Genomic DNA, 18,004 nt, shown 5'->3' on the forward strand with positions numbered 1-18,004 from the left:
CTCACAATTAAGGAGTTCAATGTTGCCTATTAACCATAACGTTGCCTCTAAGCCTCTCTCTGTCTCTCTCTGTCTCTCTCTCCTCACCTTTCTTCTTCCCTCTCATACCCCCAGCCTCGTATGTGCTCTGAGAGATGGTGAGCACAGATCAAGATGTTTCGTTTGCTCCCCAGAGGACAGGGCTCCACTCCAGACCCTGTGGTTAAGGTGATCGAGTTGTGGGGAAAGACTGTTGAGCAAGCCCACCCAGACCCTTTCCAGAGGGTCCACTGCCGATTTCAGGCCTGTCCAGACTTGGGGAGCAGGGCAACTGTCAGGGATGATGGAAAGGGGTTGGCGTTAGGAGGGTGGAGGGCATAGGGCTCCTGGGAATGACAGAGTCTAATGCTGGAAGCAGAGTGGCTGTTTGTTCTGCCCCAGCACAGCTCCTTCTGGTCCTGGCTGAACCAGCAGGGTCAGATAGCAGACCTTGACTGCTGACCTCTTGGCTAATGGAGGGAGGGACAGGGGAGGAAGTTGTCGACTGTAACATCCAGGGGTCCAAGCTCTCCTCAGGGAGCTCTCATCCAGAGTATTAGGACTAATCTCTCCCTGGCTCCAGGGGTGCAGGTCACGATTCACCCTTGATTTGAGGAGCATTCAGAGGAGATCTGAACCAGTCTATTCTCAGGACCCAAATATGAGTAAAACCCAGACCAGTACTGGGTTGAGGGTGAGAATGAAGATAGGAAGCTGGAGGAAAGGGCTTAGCAGGTATGGGGGGGAAGTGGACTGTGGTCCAGGGATGCATCTCTGAAGGGCTAGGAGTGGTGAGGATACCAGCCAGGTGATCAGCTTAGGGGGATAATCTGAATTAATCCTTGTAATCCATGGACACAGGATTCAGCCTCCCTCCTAATCCCATCCCAGCAGATCATCCTCTCTGAGGACTGATGCAGCCATTTATCCCCCTTTCCCCTTATTTCTAAAAGCCTAGATTCTTCCATTAAAAAAAAAAAAGTGAATCTTTTACAGATGCAAAAAGTACAGTATATTATACACATTCTTCTGCAAACTTTCTTTTTTCCTTAACTTTTTTTTCTTTTTACATTTATTCATGCTGTTTCATATAGCTCTAGGTCATGAATTTTAACTGCTGAATTCTATTCCGTTGTTTGAATATACCACAACTGATTTATCCATTCTTCTGCTAATGAGCATTTGGGATATTTCCAATATTCCATATTGTAAACAATGCTGTGCTGGACAGTGCTGTGCATGCCTCCTTGGCATATATGTAAGCACATCTCTAAGGTAGATACCTGGAAGTAGAATTTCTGGGTCATAGAATATGTGCACCTTAAAATTTACTAGGTATTGCCAAATTGCTCTATAAAGCAGCTGAACTGATTTTTACTCCACTAACAGTGGCTGTCAATGCTTTTTTATTTTTATTTTATTTTATTTTTAATTTAAAAAATTGTTTTTAAAGATTTTTTTTTAATGTGGACCATTTTTAAAGTCTTTATTGAATTTGTTACAATATTGCTTCTGTTTTGGTTTTTTGGCCGCAAGGCATGTGGGATCTTAGCTCCCTGACCAGGGACCGAACCCGCACCCCCTGTATTGGAAGGCGAAGTCTTAACCACTGGTCCGCCAGGGAAGTCCCTCAATGCTTTTTTAGGTTCGCTAACATATTTATAAGTTTCTTTGCTCACCATTCCTTCTTGCATCTCATTCCTTCCTTCTTATTACAGTTTCCTTCTTATGAAGTATATCCTTTGGTGGCATTTCAGTGAAAGTCTTTGAGTGGTAAACATTCTCAGTCTTTGTCTTAAAAGGTCTTTATTTCACAACACTTAAATGGAAATTTAGTGGGCATAAAATTTTAGGTTGACAGTTCTTTTAGACTTTTGAAGATATTCTATTTTTTTCTGTAATCTTTTGCTGCTAATAAGAAGTCAGCTGCCAATATAATTGTCTCTCTAGGCAAACAAGTTTTTAAAATTTTTTTATTTTTTGTTGCTTTTAAGATTTTTCTTTTTCTCTTCAGTATTCTCCAGTTTCACCACAATGTGTTTATAAGCTCAGTTATCAATCTGAGGACTGTGTCTTTCTTTTATTTTGGAAAATTATCAATCATTATCTCTTGGAATATTATTGGGTTGGCCAAAATTTCAAACGAACTTTTTGGCCAACCCATACATTTCCCTCATTCTCTCTCTTTCAGGAAACTATATATATATTCAGTGTGATGGTGTAATAGGCATATTCTTTTCCTCATGTCTTTTAACTATTCTTTCATATTTTCTATCTCATTACTTTCCCCTTTCCCCCCATATTTTGAACAATTTCATCAGCTCTATCTTCCACTTTACTACTTCTCTTTCCATCTGGGTCTAGTCTACTGTTTAATGTCTTGAGTCTTCAATGGTATGTCTTCCATTTCCTAATTTTTTTTTCACTCAATGAGCTGCTTTTTTTTTCATAGTGCAATATTTTCAATATGGTTTACTTTCTTGTCTTTAATCTTTTAACACTTTTAAGAATACTTATTACACAGTGCTTGTCATGTTGTTCTATTATGCACAGTTCTTGGGGTGTTAATTGTCCTGTTTGTTGTGTCTGCTGAGTCTTCCTTAGGTGGATTGCTTTCTTGTCTAGTTTATAAGATTTTTATTGTGAGTTCTTCTTCAGTAGGTGTTTTTGATATTTCACTTTTTAGTGAGACTCCCATATACCTTGGGGTATGAAAACAGTCTTGGAGAGCTCTTTCTTGCTTCTGTGAGGCTGTGTGGTATTCCTAGGGATTTCAAGTTGTCCTAAACCAGGTTTATATTTAATTTCTCTGCTTGAGGATTCAGCATCATGCAAATAACATAAATCCAGATGCAACACAAGCATTTTCTCAGGCTCACACTTCAATTTCTCAGGGTTGACTTGGATTTCTAACCCTTTTCTCTGTTTCGTTGAACTGGCGTGTGCCATTTTAGTCTTCTTTCCATGGATAAGGTAGATCTTTGATGTTCTGAGCTTTATGCAGGGGGTTCAGTCCCAGCTCTTTGTCTCTGGTGGGCTGAGGGCACTTAGCTATAACTGAAAGCATTAGAACACATCTCCATGTCCCTGGTATATGTCTGTGATCTGTGTCTGAAATGAACCATGGGCTACTGCGATAGTCCCTCCTCCTTCTTTGTTTAGTTTTATATTCTTTCTTTAATTCTGATATCTGGGAATTTCCCTTTTTAAACCAATTTTGCAATTGTTCATACATTAGTTTTTAAATTCTGTTTTATGTAGTATTTCTGTGTGTGTTTTAGGGGACACTGGGTGAAGAGAAACTACATTAGTTCAGTCTGTCATGTTGTCAGAATTTCCTTTCCAGATTCTCTTTATCTTTAGTAGTATTCCTAACAATCCCTACGTTTGTAAGGTGTGTTATAGTTTGCAAAGTGTTTTCACATACAGTTTCTGATTTAATCCTCTCAACTTTAAGAAATGAATATTATTGTTCCCATTTTACCAGTAGGAAAGCTGAGACTCAGAAATGTAACTTTATTCCTAGCTTTTGGACTTTGAAGCCAATGCATTTCATAGCTTGGGTTTTACATGGAGAGTTTGCCTTTTCTTGACCTCCAGCTCAGGCCCCGATTGTTCTGACCACCTGCTCTTTATCTGAGGCTCTCTGAGAGGCTTTCTGCCTAACACGAGGCAACGCTTTGGCTCTACCTTCTCAGGTTCAGCTCCTGGAGCTATGCCAATCCTCTTCTGCTCAGCTTGGCCTCAGCGGAAATAATGGGGTACGTACAGGCCATGGCTAATGGGGAGACTGACTGGCAGCTTGTCTTCAGGGTCCTTTATTCACTCACCACTGGGTCATCTCTGCTTCAACTTGAGAAAGGGCAGGCAATGTGTACTTGTGTGGCGGGGAAAGGGGAACAGAAAAAAAGAAAAATCTAGGAAAAGTAGGGCTCGTCTGGGATTTGAACCCGGGACCTCTTGCACCCTAAGTGAGAATCATAGCCCTAGACCAAAAAGCCACTGAGGGTTACTCTTTGCCAGCTGTGTCTTCTTTGCCACATCAGCAGTAGTCGCAGTTTGTGGTTCCTAGAAGGGCCTCTCTTCTCCGTCCAGGCTGGCTCCCAGCCCAGGTCGGCTGCACTCCAGCAGGCCTTGCCCCTCGGCTCTCTCCGCTCCTCCCTGGCCCACTGCGGAGCCACACCGTGATTAGGCAAGGTCCCGTCTTCCCTGTGACCATCCAGTTCTCCCTCAGGGCTGCCAAGTGGAGTTCGTGGGGTGCTGCTGGGGAAGGGCAGGGAGGGGGCCAGTCTCCAGCCAGCCCCCCTTCCGGGAACCCCAGGGCTGAGGGGGCCTGCCTGGCATCTCCTGCACCCGTGAAGAACCACTCTTCTTTCTTACCTCATGATCAGACCACCAGAAAAATCCTCCAAACTCATCTGCCTCCTAGGTGAGGACTAAGAAGTCTGTCCCAGATCACCCTTGACTAGGTGATATTTGCTAAATTACTCAGTTTCTTCATCTGTCAGGTGGGGAAGTAACACCTGCCCTGTCTGCCTTACAGGGTACTTTGAGGATCAGGTGAGAAAATGTATGTGAAAGCACTCTGCAAACTGTAAAGTGCCGTACAAAGGAAAGGGGTTATTATGATGGCAACATGAGGGCAAGAAGAAAATACATGAGAGGAAAGCTGCCACTTAATGCTTACTGTGGGCTGAGCAGTGTGATCTGTGCTTTACAGATCTTACTTAACCTCATAACAGCCTTGTGACATAGCTGTCACCCCACTGTAAGAAAAAGAAACGTGCCCAAATTCAGCTTATATGAAGCACATTTATCTGAATCCAAAGCCTGTTTTAAATGCGATACACACTGCTACCCAGACTTTCTAGAAAACCAGAGATGGGAATACATCCTGTAAATACCCACACTTCCTCCCTCACCCCAGCCTGCCCTGTTCATCCCACCCAGGGAAGCTTCAGGGAAGAGCCTGCCAATCGGCTAAGGGTGGCCTGGGTGGGGTTCTTCAGGCTGGGATTCCCCAAATGAGAGTGAGGGGGGAGGTCACACCTCAGAAACTGGGGCCTTGTAGGAGACCCAGTAGGCTCTGTCTGGCTCTCTCTTTTGTGCTGCCACTGTACCACATCCATCACACCCCCAGGACCCTTGTTTGCCTCTGGTGGGGGTCCCCTCTAGGAGGCTGGGAGCTTCTGGGGGGACAGAGATCTGTCTTATTGATCTTTGGATCCAGCCTTGTGTCTGGCACTTGGCAATCCTGCTGACAAAACAAACAACTCCCAAGCATTTCTGGGTACCTGGCCTTAGGTAAGCACTCTACCAGATTAATCTCATTTCATCCTCACAGCACAACTGCTGTTGTAGGCATCTCTTAGCAAATGTCTGTGGAATAAATGAATGCGTGAATGAGGGAAAGAAAGCAAGCCAGGAGTGTGCACCAAAAAACCACCAGGGACAACAGATATTCAGGTGGATCTTCATTACTTGGCTCGAGGTAAAAGCCATAAGCCTAAAGAAACCCTCCCACCATCCATCCAAAAGCAGGCTTCCTAATAAACCAACGCGTCTGTTGGATATGGGGAAGAATGGCCCTCGCCTTAGAGAACATATTGGCTAACATTCCTTTGTACCCAGGGGATGAAGTTTTATTATCCCCATCCAGGAGTGTCTGGACCAGATGACTGGCTCCACTAACTAATCATGGCCAGAGAGAAAAGCAACAGGGTTTTCATCTATTCTCAAACCAAAGGGACTTTTTTGGGTAGCTGTTCCCCAGCTTTAAACTGGCTTATAAATAAAAGCCACTCAACGCGTCATTCCATTACCTCAGTACACATTTCCTAATTGTTTCTCTCGCTGGGTGTGCCAAGGAGTGAGGTGGCTCCAATCAAGGGCGCCAGGGGGACTTTGCTGAGAATGTTTCAGGGCTGAGAGCGGGATTGGGTCCCAGCCAGTGCTTCTCTCTGGGGGTACTATTGGAATTTGAGGCAGGATCATTCTCAGTGTGGCCTGTCTAGAGCAGTGTCCTGCCCACTCAATACCAGTAATCCTTTCTTTGCCAACAGCCAAAAAACACCCCCCTCCCATCCCACACACCTCCAAATGTCTCCAGGGTAACAGGGTGGGGGAGAGGAGGGCCGCCCTGGTGGAAATCCATTGCCATCTACCATGCATTGTTTTCCAGGCTAAAATTATTGTGGCCTTGATCTAGGCTGTAGGAGTTTAGGCCCTCAGTGGTTCATTTGTCTCTGTATTGCAAAGCCAGGAGATGAAATTCTCTGGGAAGAGTCTTGGCTCTACCTCTGGGGGGTTTCTGCTCTTTCCTCCCAGGCGTGAAGATGGCATTCATTCAGGCAAATCCTTGGACGATTCCTCATTTTCACAAGAGCATGTAGAACTTTCCCTTATCTCACCACTTGTCTGGTCAGTATTTAACAAACAACATTGTCACAACACATTTCAAGCTCAACACATCATTTCATCCTACGCATCAAAAACACAGCAAAAAGTGAACACTGGTTGCTTCTGGAGAGGGGAACTGGGAGCCTGGGTGGGAAAGAAATGTATTTTTCACTGTATATTCTTTTGTACTTTTTGAATTTTGAGTCCCAGGCATATACAATCCACTTGAAACAGAAGTTAAATGATAAAAAACTAAGCAGGGAGAAGCAATGATTAGAGAGGCTAGGGAATAATCCCTTTCAAGCCTCTAGAGAGTTGAAATGTCCTCTGGATTAGAGTAGCCTGGCAGAGTTGGTACTTGGCCCCCAGCCGAATGGTTCTGGTTTATGTCCAGTTCTGAATCGTGCTTTGTGTGGAGCCCACATTGAGGGTAATAGTCAGCAGGAGACCCAATCCTGTGAAACTGGTTTTTGTGCTACTCAGGAAGGCTGTGGAGGACATTGTTTATTGTATCACACCGATGTCTCCTTTGCGAAACCCCATTCTTGTCTGTCATAATCTGAAGAACAGTTGGTTTGTGTTCACTTTCTGGACAGTGAATTATGTAATTCACTGGGCAGGTCTTGGATGAGCAGACAGGATGACTGGCAGCTTGGGCACTGCGGAGCTAAGGGCAGGGGCAGGTGTGAACATGGCGTGAGAGGGGCAGTGAGCAAACTAACCTCGACCTGGCTGGGGGAGGTCTGAGTAGGAAAGGTACCCTCCCTGGGTAGACTCACCATGAAGAAACTGGCAGCCTGGGATGCCTTAGACCTCTAAGCATTGTCGAGTTGCCCCTGAACTGTTCCATGAAGGCTGTTACTAAGGTGCTCCAGGGAACTCTCCATTTTCTGCCCCTTCCTGCAGCCTGAGGCTGCTTCCCAGGCTGGCTGTGAGCCCAAGATCCCTGGAGAGGGACACTTAGGGGGCACCTTCCACAAAGGGGCAGATGGCGTGTAAACACCTACAGGGATATAGTAGTGCCTGAAGTCAAAGAAGAAGGGTGCCGTCCAGACGTCCACTCAAAGGGAAGAAAAAGGGATGGAGGGTCTTCATTAAATATGGGTCAGCATCTCCCAGGCCCTAATGAGCCCACTCCTATTCATTCCAGCACCTGAGCATTGCATGTCCGGATTCTTTGAGCCCAATCTTTTATCCTCTGAAGAACATACAATCGGCTTCGGGGCCACAAAAGGTTTAGGTGGGGGCTTAGGGTCTTTAATCCCAAACTTTGTCCTTAGGAGGCTTAGGATCAGTACTGATCTCTCAGGGAGCTCCAAAGTGGCTTTGGAGGAGAGGTTCTTTGGCAGGGTCGGGGAGAAGTGGTGGCGGGAGGATGATCTAAGAGGAATCAGAGGGGGTGGCGGACATCCCATGAGCAAGATGTCAGAGGAGGAGGAGTTTTTTCTGTTCAAGAACATCTCCTTGGTGGGGCCGTGGGATGGGCCTCAGTACCACCTCACCCGTCTGGGCCTTCCACCTCCAGGCAGCCTTCACGGGCTTTGTCGTCTCTGTAGGGATGCCACTCAATGCCACAGTGCTGGTGGCCACACTGCGCTACAGAAAGTTGCGGCAGCCACTCAACTATATTCTGGTCAATGTATCCCTGGGGGGCTTCATCTACTGCATCTTCTCTTTGTCGTCTTCATCACCAGCTGTCATGAATACTTTGTCTTCGGCCGCCATGTTTGTGCTCTGGAGGCCTTCCTGGGCTGTACAGCAGGTACTGCAGCAGAAGGGGGCTGGGGGGGAGGCAAAGGACACCGCTCCATGATTGGAACCAGGGGCCAGGCTGTTGGGTGAGAGTGGGCCCCAAAGAGGAGTCTGGGGGATGGAAGTTTGGTGCTCTTTTGAATACTGAGATATAAAGCCACGCAGACTAGAAGTTTGACCGAGTCCCAAACTCTACTTCACTCACCACTCCAACCTTCCCTCCCTGTGCTTTCTCCACCCCATCTGTGTTCCACTCTGCCTGCCAGGATGAGTGGGGCTGTTTACCCTCTTACCCTCACATTTCATCACAGGTCTGGTGACAGGCTGGTCCCTGGCCTTCTTGGCCTTTGAGCGCTACATCATCATCTGTAAGCCCTTCGGCAACTTCCACTTCAGCTCCAAGCATGCACTGACGGTGGTCCTGGCCACCTGGACCATTGGTATTGGTGTCTCCATCCCACCCTTCTTTGGCTGGAGCCGGTGAGAGTGCGGGGCCGTTGTGCTGACTTAGCTAGAAGCTCAGCTTGCGAGGACAAGAAGAGAGTTGGGTATAGTCTTTGACCTCTAATTTTTAAAGAGCTGGTGGAATAAATAAGGGAAAGGGCTGTGGGAGACAAGTGCTAAAGTTTACTCTGCAGTTGCAATTGCTAAAGGCTCGCTGGTGAGGACAGAAAATACTCACTGCCTGAAGTCACTCTGGGTTCTAAGTGGAGAACACAATCCAAGAATCTCAGCTCCCTCTCTACTAATTGAGCCTCACAGTGAGCAAGTGCTTGGTCCCTTGCAGGTTCGTCCCTGAGGGTCTTCAGTGTTCCTGCGGTCCCGACTGGTACACCGTGGGCACCAAATATTACAGCGAGTACTATACCTGGTTCCCTCTTCATTTTCTGCTACATTGTGCCTCTCTCCCTCATCTGCTTCTCCTACTCTCAGCTGCTGGGGGTCTTCAGAGCTGTGAGTGCCTTTCGTGAGGGTCAGGGAGGAAGGGATCACAAGGCTCTAGGTGAGAGGGAAGAGCGGGTAAGTGCTCTAGAACATAAAACATTTGGAAATGTCCATAGTCAGGTAGAGGGGTATCAAAAAGCAGTGAAGGAAGTGGGGACAGGGAGATGATGAAATGGAATGAAGAATAAGGTGGAGTCATCCCTGCTCAGGTATATCAAGCGATGCATGTGATCTTTTCCATTGTCACAGACCAGAGAGCTGCCTCCATCTTGCCTTCCTCAAGGAAGGGGAAACAGAGGGACTAGGCCAAAAGCTGGGACAGCAGAGAGACAATTAGAGTAGATGGCCCCCTAGTTGAAGAGTCCAGAGATCTGGGAGTTCAGGGCCAGGGATAAGAGGGTGTGATGTTTTCTGTGCTCTTTCCAGGTTGCAGCTCAGCAGCAGGAGTCAGCTACAACCCAGAAAGCTGAGCGGGAGGTGAGCCACACGGTGGTGATGATGGTGGGATCCTTCTGTCTCTGTTGCACGCCCTATGCTGCCCTGGCCATGTATATAGTCAACAACCGTAACCACGGGGTGGACTTACGGTTTGTCACCATTCCTGCCTTCTTCTCCAAGAGTGCTTGCGTCTACAATCCCATCATCTACTGCTTCATGAATAAGTAGGTAAAGCTCTCTATTTATATTCCTAAGACCTGGTTCTTCTCAACAAAGACTTTTAACTCCAAGCACCTTGGACTCCACTCAAAGGGTTTCTAGGGGTGAACAGGGAAGCCATGGAAACTCTTGGCAGGCTAGAAAGCACGTGGTAAGTAAGCACAGGGATGAAGGCGTGGTCATCAAGACAAGATCACAGAACCCAGGGAAGACAACTTGAGCCATAAAATTCGAGTTGCTCCAAAGGGCAGGATGAGAAGTGAAAAGGCTTTCCGTTTCACTGAAAAACTGATAGATCAACAGTGCCCCTAAATTTCCATTTCACGAGTTCTTAATCCTTTCCAACTTCTAGTCTGCATGACCATTTATGTGAAACAGAAATCACAACACTTGCATGTTTCTAAAACAGCTTATCATCTGAAGGTACCAAGTAGCTTCCTATCCCAAATCCTGAATCTAAGCTAAAAACCCAAACTCAGACAAATCAAGGAGGGTTCCTGTCTTGTAGAGCTAACACTCTGCTTTGAGAATTGTTATTTTGTTTCCTCAGTTCCAGAGATGGATTCAAAACTAATGTGAAACCTCCTGGATAGAAACAGAATTGGCAGTCTTTCCCCAGTTGGGAGCACTTTCAAGTAATGGTGGGGTGGGTGGGCGGGGCTATTCTGGGGTCACTTTTGACAGTGCTCTTATGGGCCAGGGTGGTTTGTGAGGTTTCCCGACAGTGAAATTCTACACATTCTCAGAGTTAGCCAGAATGTGTAGGGATTATCATTGTAGACCAAGGAGTAGTGAGTAGTCTTAGCCTGGAATACAGCTAGCTCTCAGTATTGGGAAGATATAATCAAAACCACCTGAGGAGATCCTGTGTATAAGGCATTGTGCAAGGCTTTGAGGATACAAAGAATGAGATCTTTTTTCCCTTATGCTTCCTGATGTTATCTCCTTGGTACTGGTCTACCAAGGGGACTATCTCCAATTCTGCTCTTTCCTCCAGTTCCGAGCTTGCATCATGGAGATGGTGTGTGGAAAGCCCATGACAGATGAGTCCGACATGTCTAGCTCCCAGAAAATGGAAGTTTCTACCGTCTCTTCTAGCCAAGTTGGCCCCAACTAAGGAGCAATATTGGCCTGTTTGCAGCAACAAGGATTTTACATTTAAGGAAATTTCTACTTTCTACCTTCCCTGTCAAAAATCAAACTACTACAACACAGTAAATGGGAAGGAGAGTGATAGCAATTTGAGGTCAATTTTCCATTTTCCTACTATTTCCTTCCTACCTACACAAAGCTACTGTTCCAGCTGGGTCTACTTCAGACCACCCCAAAGGCCATCTCAACAATCATCAGTTTCTACTCTTAAGTGGCAGAATTTATAGCACTTGGAGAACAGATTTCTACATACAAGGCAACTGTAAAGGGGTCTGGCTGATGATTTTTCAGTGTATACACAACAATTATTTTCCTTTTTAGTAACATTTTTTCCCAACTGGGGATCTATTCAAAGATGATACATTTTGAATTAAAACAAACTTATGAAAACATTTTAGAAATGGGAGAGACATTAAAAAAAAACCTTTAGGGTTTCCCTGGTGGCGCAGTAGTTAAGAATCCGCCTGCCGGGACTTCCCTGGTGGCGCAGTGGTTCAGAATCCGCCTGCCAATGCAGGGGACATGGGTTCGAGTCCCGGTCCGGGAAGATCCCACATGCCGTGGAGCAACTAAGTTTGTGCGCCACAACCACTGAGCCTGCACTCTAGAGCCCGCGAGCCACAACTACTGAGCCCGCGAGCCTAGAGCCTGTGCTCCGCAACAAGAGAAGCCACCGCACTGAGAAGCCCACGCACCACAACGAAGAGTAGCCCCCGCTCACCGCAACTAGAGAAAGCCCAAGCAGAGCAACGAAGACCTAATGCAGCCAAAAACAAATAAATAAAATAAATTAAAAAAAAAAAACCCTTTAGTAGGTCCCAAATGAGTTTGAAAGAACTTTCTTATGCTGTCACTGCCAGTAATTGCTATCGCTTTGGCTGGGACAGCCATGCCCACAAACCCCTGTACCAGCATGAATATTCCAGGTGCTTCCTTTCCCCCCACACCTATCTGGCTAAACCTATATATCTGTCTTAAGCTGTGTATTTACTAAAGTTAATAGTTTAATTCCCTTCATGTTCTCAAAATGAATTTGCACATCTCAATACCATTTATATAAACTATACAAAATGTTCAAAAAACTGTTTTACCTTATACTCCCTCTCCCCACCCCATGAAGAAGAGACTTTCTGAAATAAAAATCAAGATAAATGTGTGTACATTCAGAAATGGCTTGTGTTTGGTATCAGGCAATTATGTAATGAGCAGCTGGGCTCCTCTCCAGTTATATGGCCTAAGGGAAGCAGAGAAGGGTTACAGCTGTAGAAGGATGCTAGAAGATTTCAGGAATAGGAAGAAAAGAGTAACCAATTTGGGAGAAGGCAGTAACTTCTCTGGGTTGGGGTGGGGGGTATGATAAACCTTCTAGGAGAGCTCTTTTTCTGTGCCATTTTATAACACCCATAATTCTACGCAAGAGTTCCATTTCTTAAGAAAATAAAGGACATACATAACCCACAGTGAATGTAAACAGTTTTATTTAGAAACAGATAGGTACCTGTTTGCATTATAGAATATAAAACTGGGTTTACACTCTATAAAAAATAATCAGTATCCAAATTCAAGAGAGCTAGCATTCACAGAACACACAATGTGGGTGTGCAGCTACTGTTCACCAGCCTCAGGCTTGATTTAAACCAAAAGGAAAAAAAAAAAAATCCAGGGGGATCATTAGAGATTAGAATACAATGCTTACTGATGAGCACCCAGCATCCAGAAGTTGCTGTCTCAGCAGATGGAGGTTTGCTTTCTAGGTGCGTGACTTTAACATAAGGCCTGGGTTCTCTGTACCTAGTGACCTATGAGGATCTCCTGCCACACAATTCATGATGTGCCCTCTCCAAGCCAGGGTTGGTGGCATTATTAATTATCCCTGATCTTCTTAACAATAAAAATGGGGAATCTGGAAGGCAGAGAATTTCCACTCCCTTATATTGGGGTTAAAAGAATGTATCCGCTCTCAAGAGCTCAATGCAAAGGCTGGGGTGAAGTTACACGATATCCGGCTTTTTACCAGGCCAAGTAGCCCACCTCAACATGATTGTGGAAGACCAAAGGATACACCTAGGTTCAGATTATAATAATCACCCAGCACCACCTGAATGTATTATCCAGAAAGATATATGAAATAATAAAGGTTAGATATATATATATATATATATATATGTATTTGTCTTAGTAACCTGAGGGCTAAAAACTTGGAATATAATAATTCTCCTCAAAAGAGGTCCATCTGTATGAAAGGGACCAAAAAAAGACAGTTTCCTGTTACGTAAAATATAGGTAAAGTGAGTTGGGCACAGAGGTGGTTTCTTCAGCTCCTTCTGCAATGTCCCTCTCTTCGATAAGGAATGGCAATGTTGATTCATGATAAACTTTTTTTTGGCAGTGGGGAGATGGGGACATAGGGAGCGATGGGTCAAAGGCAGGAAGGGTGAGTGATGGTCCTCAAACCAAAGAGCCCTCTCATCTTTGAGTCTTGGCTCAAGCTCTCCAGCTGACACAGAAACAGGCCTGGTAGTAAGTGGTTAGCATTCTGAGGTATGAGGATCCCTGGTAAATTCAGCAGCATGTGGTTTTTGGAAACCAGCCCACAAGATAAGAACACTGCAACCAAGCCCCTAACTAATACTGCTATTTAACCACCGTCCAAAAGAGAAAGGAAAGAAAAAAAATCCCACCACACTAGGAGGTTCTAAGCTTTCATTTAAGGTGGTCCAAATAATCTTCTCTTTATTTTATCTTAGAGTTTCTTAAGAGAATCCTCATTCAGTGATCATTTCTCTCATTAAAGGCACTTTCAATGACATGATTGGAAAGGAGTACATTTTAACTGCAGTGCAGATTAATTCCTTGGAACACCTGGGGAAATAGGCGCTGAATGGGGGCACTTACAGCGATTCAATAGGCAAGACAGTCTTGAGCACTTCAATAGATGCATTCCCAGAAAAAAGCATGTGCCCTAAAAACACTTGTATTTTTCCTTTAGTTTTCCAGCTGTTTCTATGTATAGCTCTGTAAAGAGATCACACTCAGTACTTGACTGACTTTCAAGACAGTGGCCCCAACTCTTCCCACCACAGCTGTGCTTGACAAAATTAGCAAACAGCTAGTCTTACAGGGAAGGAAAAAAAAGAATGAATGAAACCAAGTTGAGTCAAGCTTCCTTACAGCACAGGGATCGGTCCTTGCCCAGACAATGCCAGGGCCTGGACCTGGAGCAGCTGAATGAAATATTCGGCCCCTACTACTTATGCGGTATACTTTTCAATAGGCAAGTTTAAGTGTCATCTCTCTAAATATAAATTGTGGGGACTATTTCTTCCCTTTTCTCTCTCTTGAACATTTCTTATTGATCTCAGGCTTAAAATTAATTAAGTCAGAATTATAAAAATTATATGATAAGGGTTGAGAAAGCGTGAAGGGCTAACGTTTGCCTACAAAGTGTGAGTTGAGGATCTTGATCCTTCATATCATACTCCCAACCAGAGAACAAATACAAAAATAAACACACATGTTATACATAATACAAAGTGTAAATCTACAAACACAAGTGTACTAATTAGAGTTTTTCCTCAGAAGCAGTTTCCCTCCAGTCCCTCAGAGAGGAGGAGGAATGGGGACGGGATTTTTAAGACAGCTTTTCATGTCTTAAAAAGTTTGTAATAACAGTCTCAGTAGCGCAAACAATTTCATGTGAAACCAGAAGCTGTAAAAATAAATTACTTTTGAAGAAATGTAGGTTCCTCTGTCTGCAGCTCAGAACTCGTCATGTCGTACTAAGGCCTCACCAAAATCTGTGGCCTGGCTGCCCACAAATAAATCATACTTGTCAACAATCTCCTCCTTGGTAAGCTTGCCATCCTGAAAGTGGAGAGAACAGTGAATTGATGCAAAATATATTTCTCATTTCAAATTTAGAACGCTGTTATCGTACAACAGGGGTTAGTCAAGATTTACGATTCTAATTCCCACTAAATTAAATGTGAACTCAATCCTCCCTGCCCACCCCCAACACACACACACGCAAAGAGGGAAGAAAACAGCAGTTGATACATTTTTCTTACCAAGGAAGTTAAAAGTGGAAGGATGGAAATAATATAGCTCAATAGCTCAATGCTAGGGATATGGGTTTGTTTTTTGAGAAGAAAATGCTCCCTTTCGAGCAAAATGTGGGACATCTCCTAGATATGGGTAAGAGATAGTCAAGGATAGCCAGGAAAAATACTTCAAAGTGAATCAAGTCTTTGTCTAACAGGAACAATGATATATGCTAATATCCAGCACAGTCTTCAACTCCAAAATGACCTAGTCACCAATCAGATTCCAGACAGAACCCCAAATGAAGGCTCAGATACTCATCTCAAGAATTATCTAGGCCAGATTCCCAAGGGACAACTACATGAGTTTCCTTTTCTCACATGTCTCAGGACACAGCACCTGGCTACTGAAGTGACTGAGCAAGAACTCAAAACAGACTGACCCTCAAAAAGGCTCAATAAGAAACTGCATTAGGGGCTTCCCTGGTGGCACAGTGGTTAAGAATCCGCCTGCCAATGCAGGGGACACGGGTTCGAGCCCTGGTCCGTGAAGATCCCACATGCTGTGGAGCAACTAAGCCCGTGCGCCACAACTACTGAGCCTGCGCTCTAGAGCCCGTACGCCACAACTACTGAAGCCCGTGCCTAGAGCCTGTGCTCCGCAACGAGAGAAGCCACCACAATGAGAAGCCCACGCACCACAACGAAGAGTAGCCCCCGCTCACCGCAACTAGAGAAAGCCTGCGCACAGCAACAAAGACTCAACGCAGCCAAAAATAAATAAAATAATTAAAAAAAAAAAAGAAACTGCTTTAAAACCGAAGATCAGTCTAAATAAAAGAACATTTAGAATTCTAGAATCCCCCAACTTTAGACTGATTTTCAGTTTGCTCTAAGGAGAGCATTCAAATCTCTGAAAAAGGTGACAGGGCTCAGCAGTAACACTGCTCTTTTAATGAACTGAATGCCTTCTCAGATAACTGATCAAGGGTAATTTTAACAGGTTTCAGAGAAAAGCTGATTTATAAGCTCCTACAAATGACTTAATTTTAAAAAGCATATTTGATTTAAGAAGGAAACAACCAGCTTTGAGTAGGCAAAATGAACCTGTAAAAGATAAAAGAACAAAGGAAATAACAACAAAAAAGCAAAGATTTCTTGGGGTTCCAAAGATAGCAGATGATGCATGCTGCGCACAGGCTATATCCAGAGGCTCTTTCTGAGGCTTAAATTCCTCCAATGCTGGGAACATTGGGCAAAGGGATTTCTAAAATGAGATCAGACAGCTAGCGCTGTCCTGTAAGTTTTCAATCGCCAACTTTAGATCCACAGCAGACTCAGACTAATTAAGACCTTAAATGCTCTATGTACCTCAACAGATATTCTTTAGGCAATCCCCTAGAAACAGACTTCGATCACTGAGAGATTGGGCCTGGACAGACTTACCTTGTTTTGGTCGGACTCATAGACGAGGTGCCTGGCTTCTGCCTCCGCGTGATCATAGTCTGAGGGAAGGATCCAGTCTTTGGTCTCTTCCTTATCCATCTTCCCATCACGGTTCTTATCTCGAAACTCAACAAATTGTTCTCTCTCTGTCTTTACCCATTCTGGCTCATCAGCATTCCCATCATGGCTGTACATGTCACCTGTGTGAATACACATCCATACGAACGACGGGTTTGTCTTTTCTCAAAGACTGCCCCATGCAAAGCTGACCTGACCCTTTTTCCTCATTCATCAGTTTGGAACCTAATAGCAGTTATAAGTATATTTTAGGTCACAGAGACCTTAAGAAGCAAGGCGTTTTCCTGATGTGTGATTATTGATCTTGCAACAAGAATATTTCCAGCTGTTGGTCTTGAATGATATGAGAGCAAAGAGAATCCTTTAAAAAAAATGCAGAAACAAAGGGAGATGACTAGCATCAAGAAAGGTGAAGACCAGGACTTCCCCAGTGGAGCAGTAGTTAAGAATCCGCCTGCCAATGCAGGGGACATGGGTTCAATCCCTGGTCCAGGAAGATCCCACATGCTGCGCAGCAACTAAGCCCATGTGTGCCACAACTACTGAGCCCACGTGCCACAACTATTGAAGCCCATGCACCTAGAGCCCGTGCTCCGCGATGAGAGAAGCCACCACAATGAGAATCCTGTGCACCACAACAAAGAGTAGCCCCCGCTCATTGCAATCAGAGAAAGCCCACACAGCAATGAAGACCCAACACAGCCAAAAATAAATAAATAAATTTCTTTTTAAAAAAATAAAAAGAAAGGTAAAGACCAACTTTCGTAAGATAGTTGTTCCCTACATCCCATTTCACTACTAATTAACCCGACCACTAGTTTTAGAAAGATGTGGTTTTAAATCCTCAAGAAAACTTGAGAGGTCTATAAGTCAAACTGTCTACCAACCAATTACAGAGTATACTTTAATTTTTTTTTTTAAGTATTTAAAAGTTTTATTTTTGGCCACGTTGGGTTTTTGTTGCTGCGCGTGGGCTTTCTCTAGATGCGGCGAGCGGGGGCTACTCTTCGTTGCGGTGCACGGGCTTCTCATTGCAGTGGCTTCTCTTGTTGCGGAGCACAGGCTCTAGGCACACGGGCTTCAGTAGTTGCGGCACACGGGCTCAGTAGTTGTGACTCGTAGGCTCTAGAGCGCAGACTCAGTAGTTGTGGCGCACGGGCTTAGCTGCTGTCAAAATTCTTTTAGGAATTACATGAGTGAAAGTCTGAAGACTCCTAAATTACACTATATCAAAGTAAGTGTACATGCAGTCCATGTAAGGTATGGGAACACACCTAATATAAGTCTAAGTAACTTCTAAAGAGTTATTTACTTGTGATGAAAGTAATTTGTATGTTGGGACCCATAAAATGGAGGCTGCCTCAGTGGCCGGGCCCATGCCACAAATCTAAACCTAAGTCAGCCCACACTGCCAAGAAAACCTAACATGTATCAATCACAACCCTCCAGCTCAGCTTCAGTCAACTTACCTTACCCTTAGAAAAGACGACCTGCTATCTTTATAAGGAAATCCCTGA

At 44.6% G+C, this 18,004-nt stretch overlaps 2 protein-coding genes across 3 annotated transcripts in view; one reads left to right on the top strand and one right to left on the bottom strand.

The window, feature by feature from the left end:
* The first annotated feature begins 7,830 nt into the window (after positions 1-7,830).
* Positions 7,831-10,888, top strand: OPN1SW (opsin 1, short wave sensitive). The gene is given in 8 exon segments (XM_036864327.1): positions 7,831-7,916; positions 7,918-8,093; positions 8,096-8,179; positions 8,481-8,649; positions 8,957-9,044; positions 9,046-9,123; positions 9,541-9,780; positions 10,769-10,888. Coding segments are annotated over 8 exon segments (1,041 nt in total).
* Positions 10,889-12,383: 1,495 nt separating this feature from the next.
* Positions 12,384-18,004, bottom strand: part of CALU (calumenin) — a 28,252-nt gene continuing 22,631 nt past the window's right edge. For both annotated transcript variants that reach the window (XM_036863098.1, XM_036863099.1), the window contains exons 6-7: positions 16,410-16,609; positions 12,384-14,787 (exon numbers count right to left, since the gene is read on the bottom strand). In XM_036863098.1, coding sequence (XP_036718993.1) covers positions 14,683-14,787; positions 16,410-16,609 — 305 coding nt within the window. In that variant the 3' untranslated portion in view covers positions 12,384-14,682. The remainder of the gene's footprint in view (positions 14,788-16,409; positions 16,610-18,004) is intronic.

This window comes from Balaenoptera musculus, chromosome 9 (genome assembly GCF_009873245.2).
Source record: "Balaenoptera musculus isolate JJ_BM4_2016_0621 chromosome 9, mBalMus1.pri.v3, whole genome shotgun sequence".
NCBI classification, from domain to species: domain Eukaryota; kingdom Metazoa; phylum Chordata; class Mammalia; order Artiodactyla; family Balaenopteridae; genus Balaenoptera; species Balaenoptera musculus.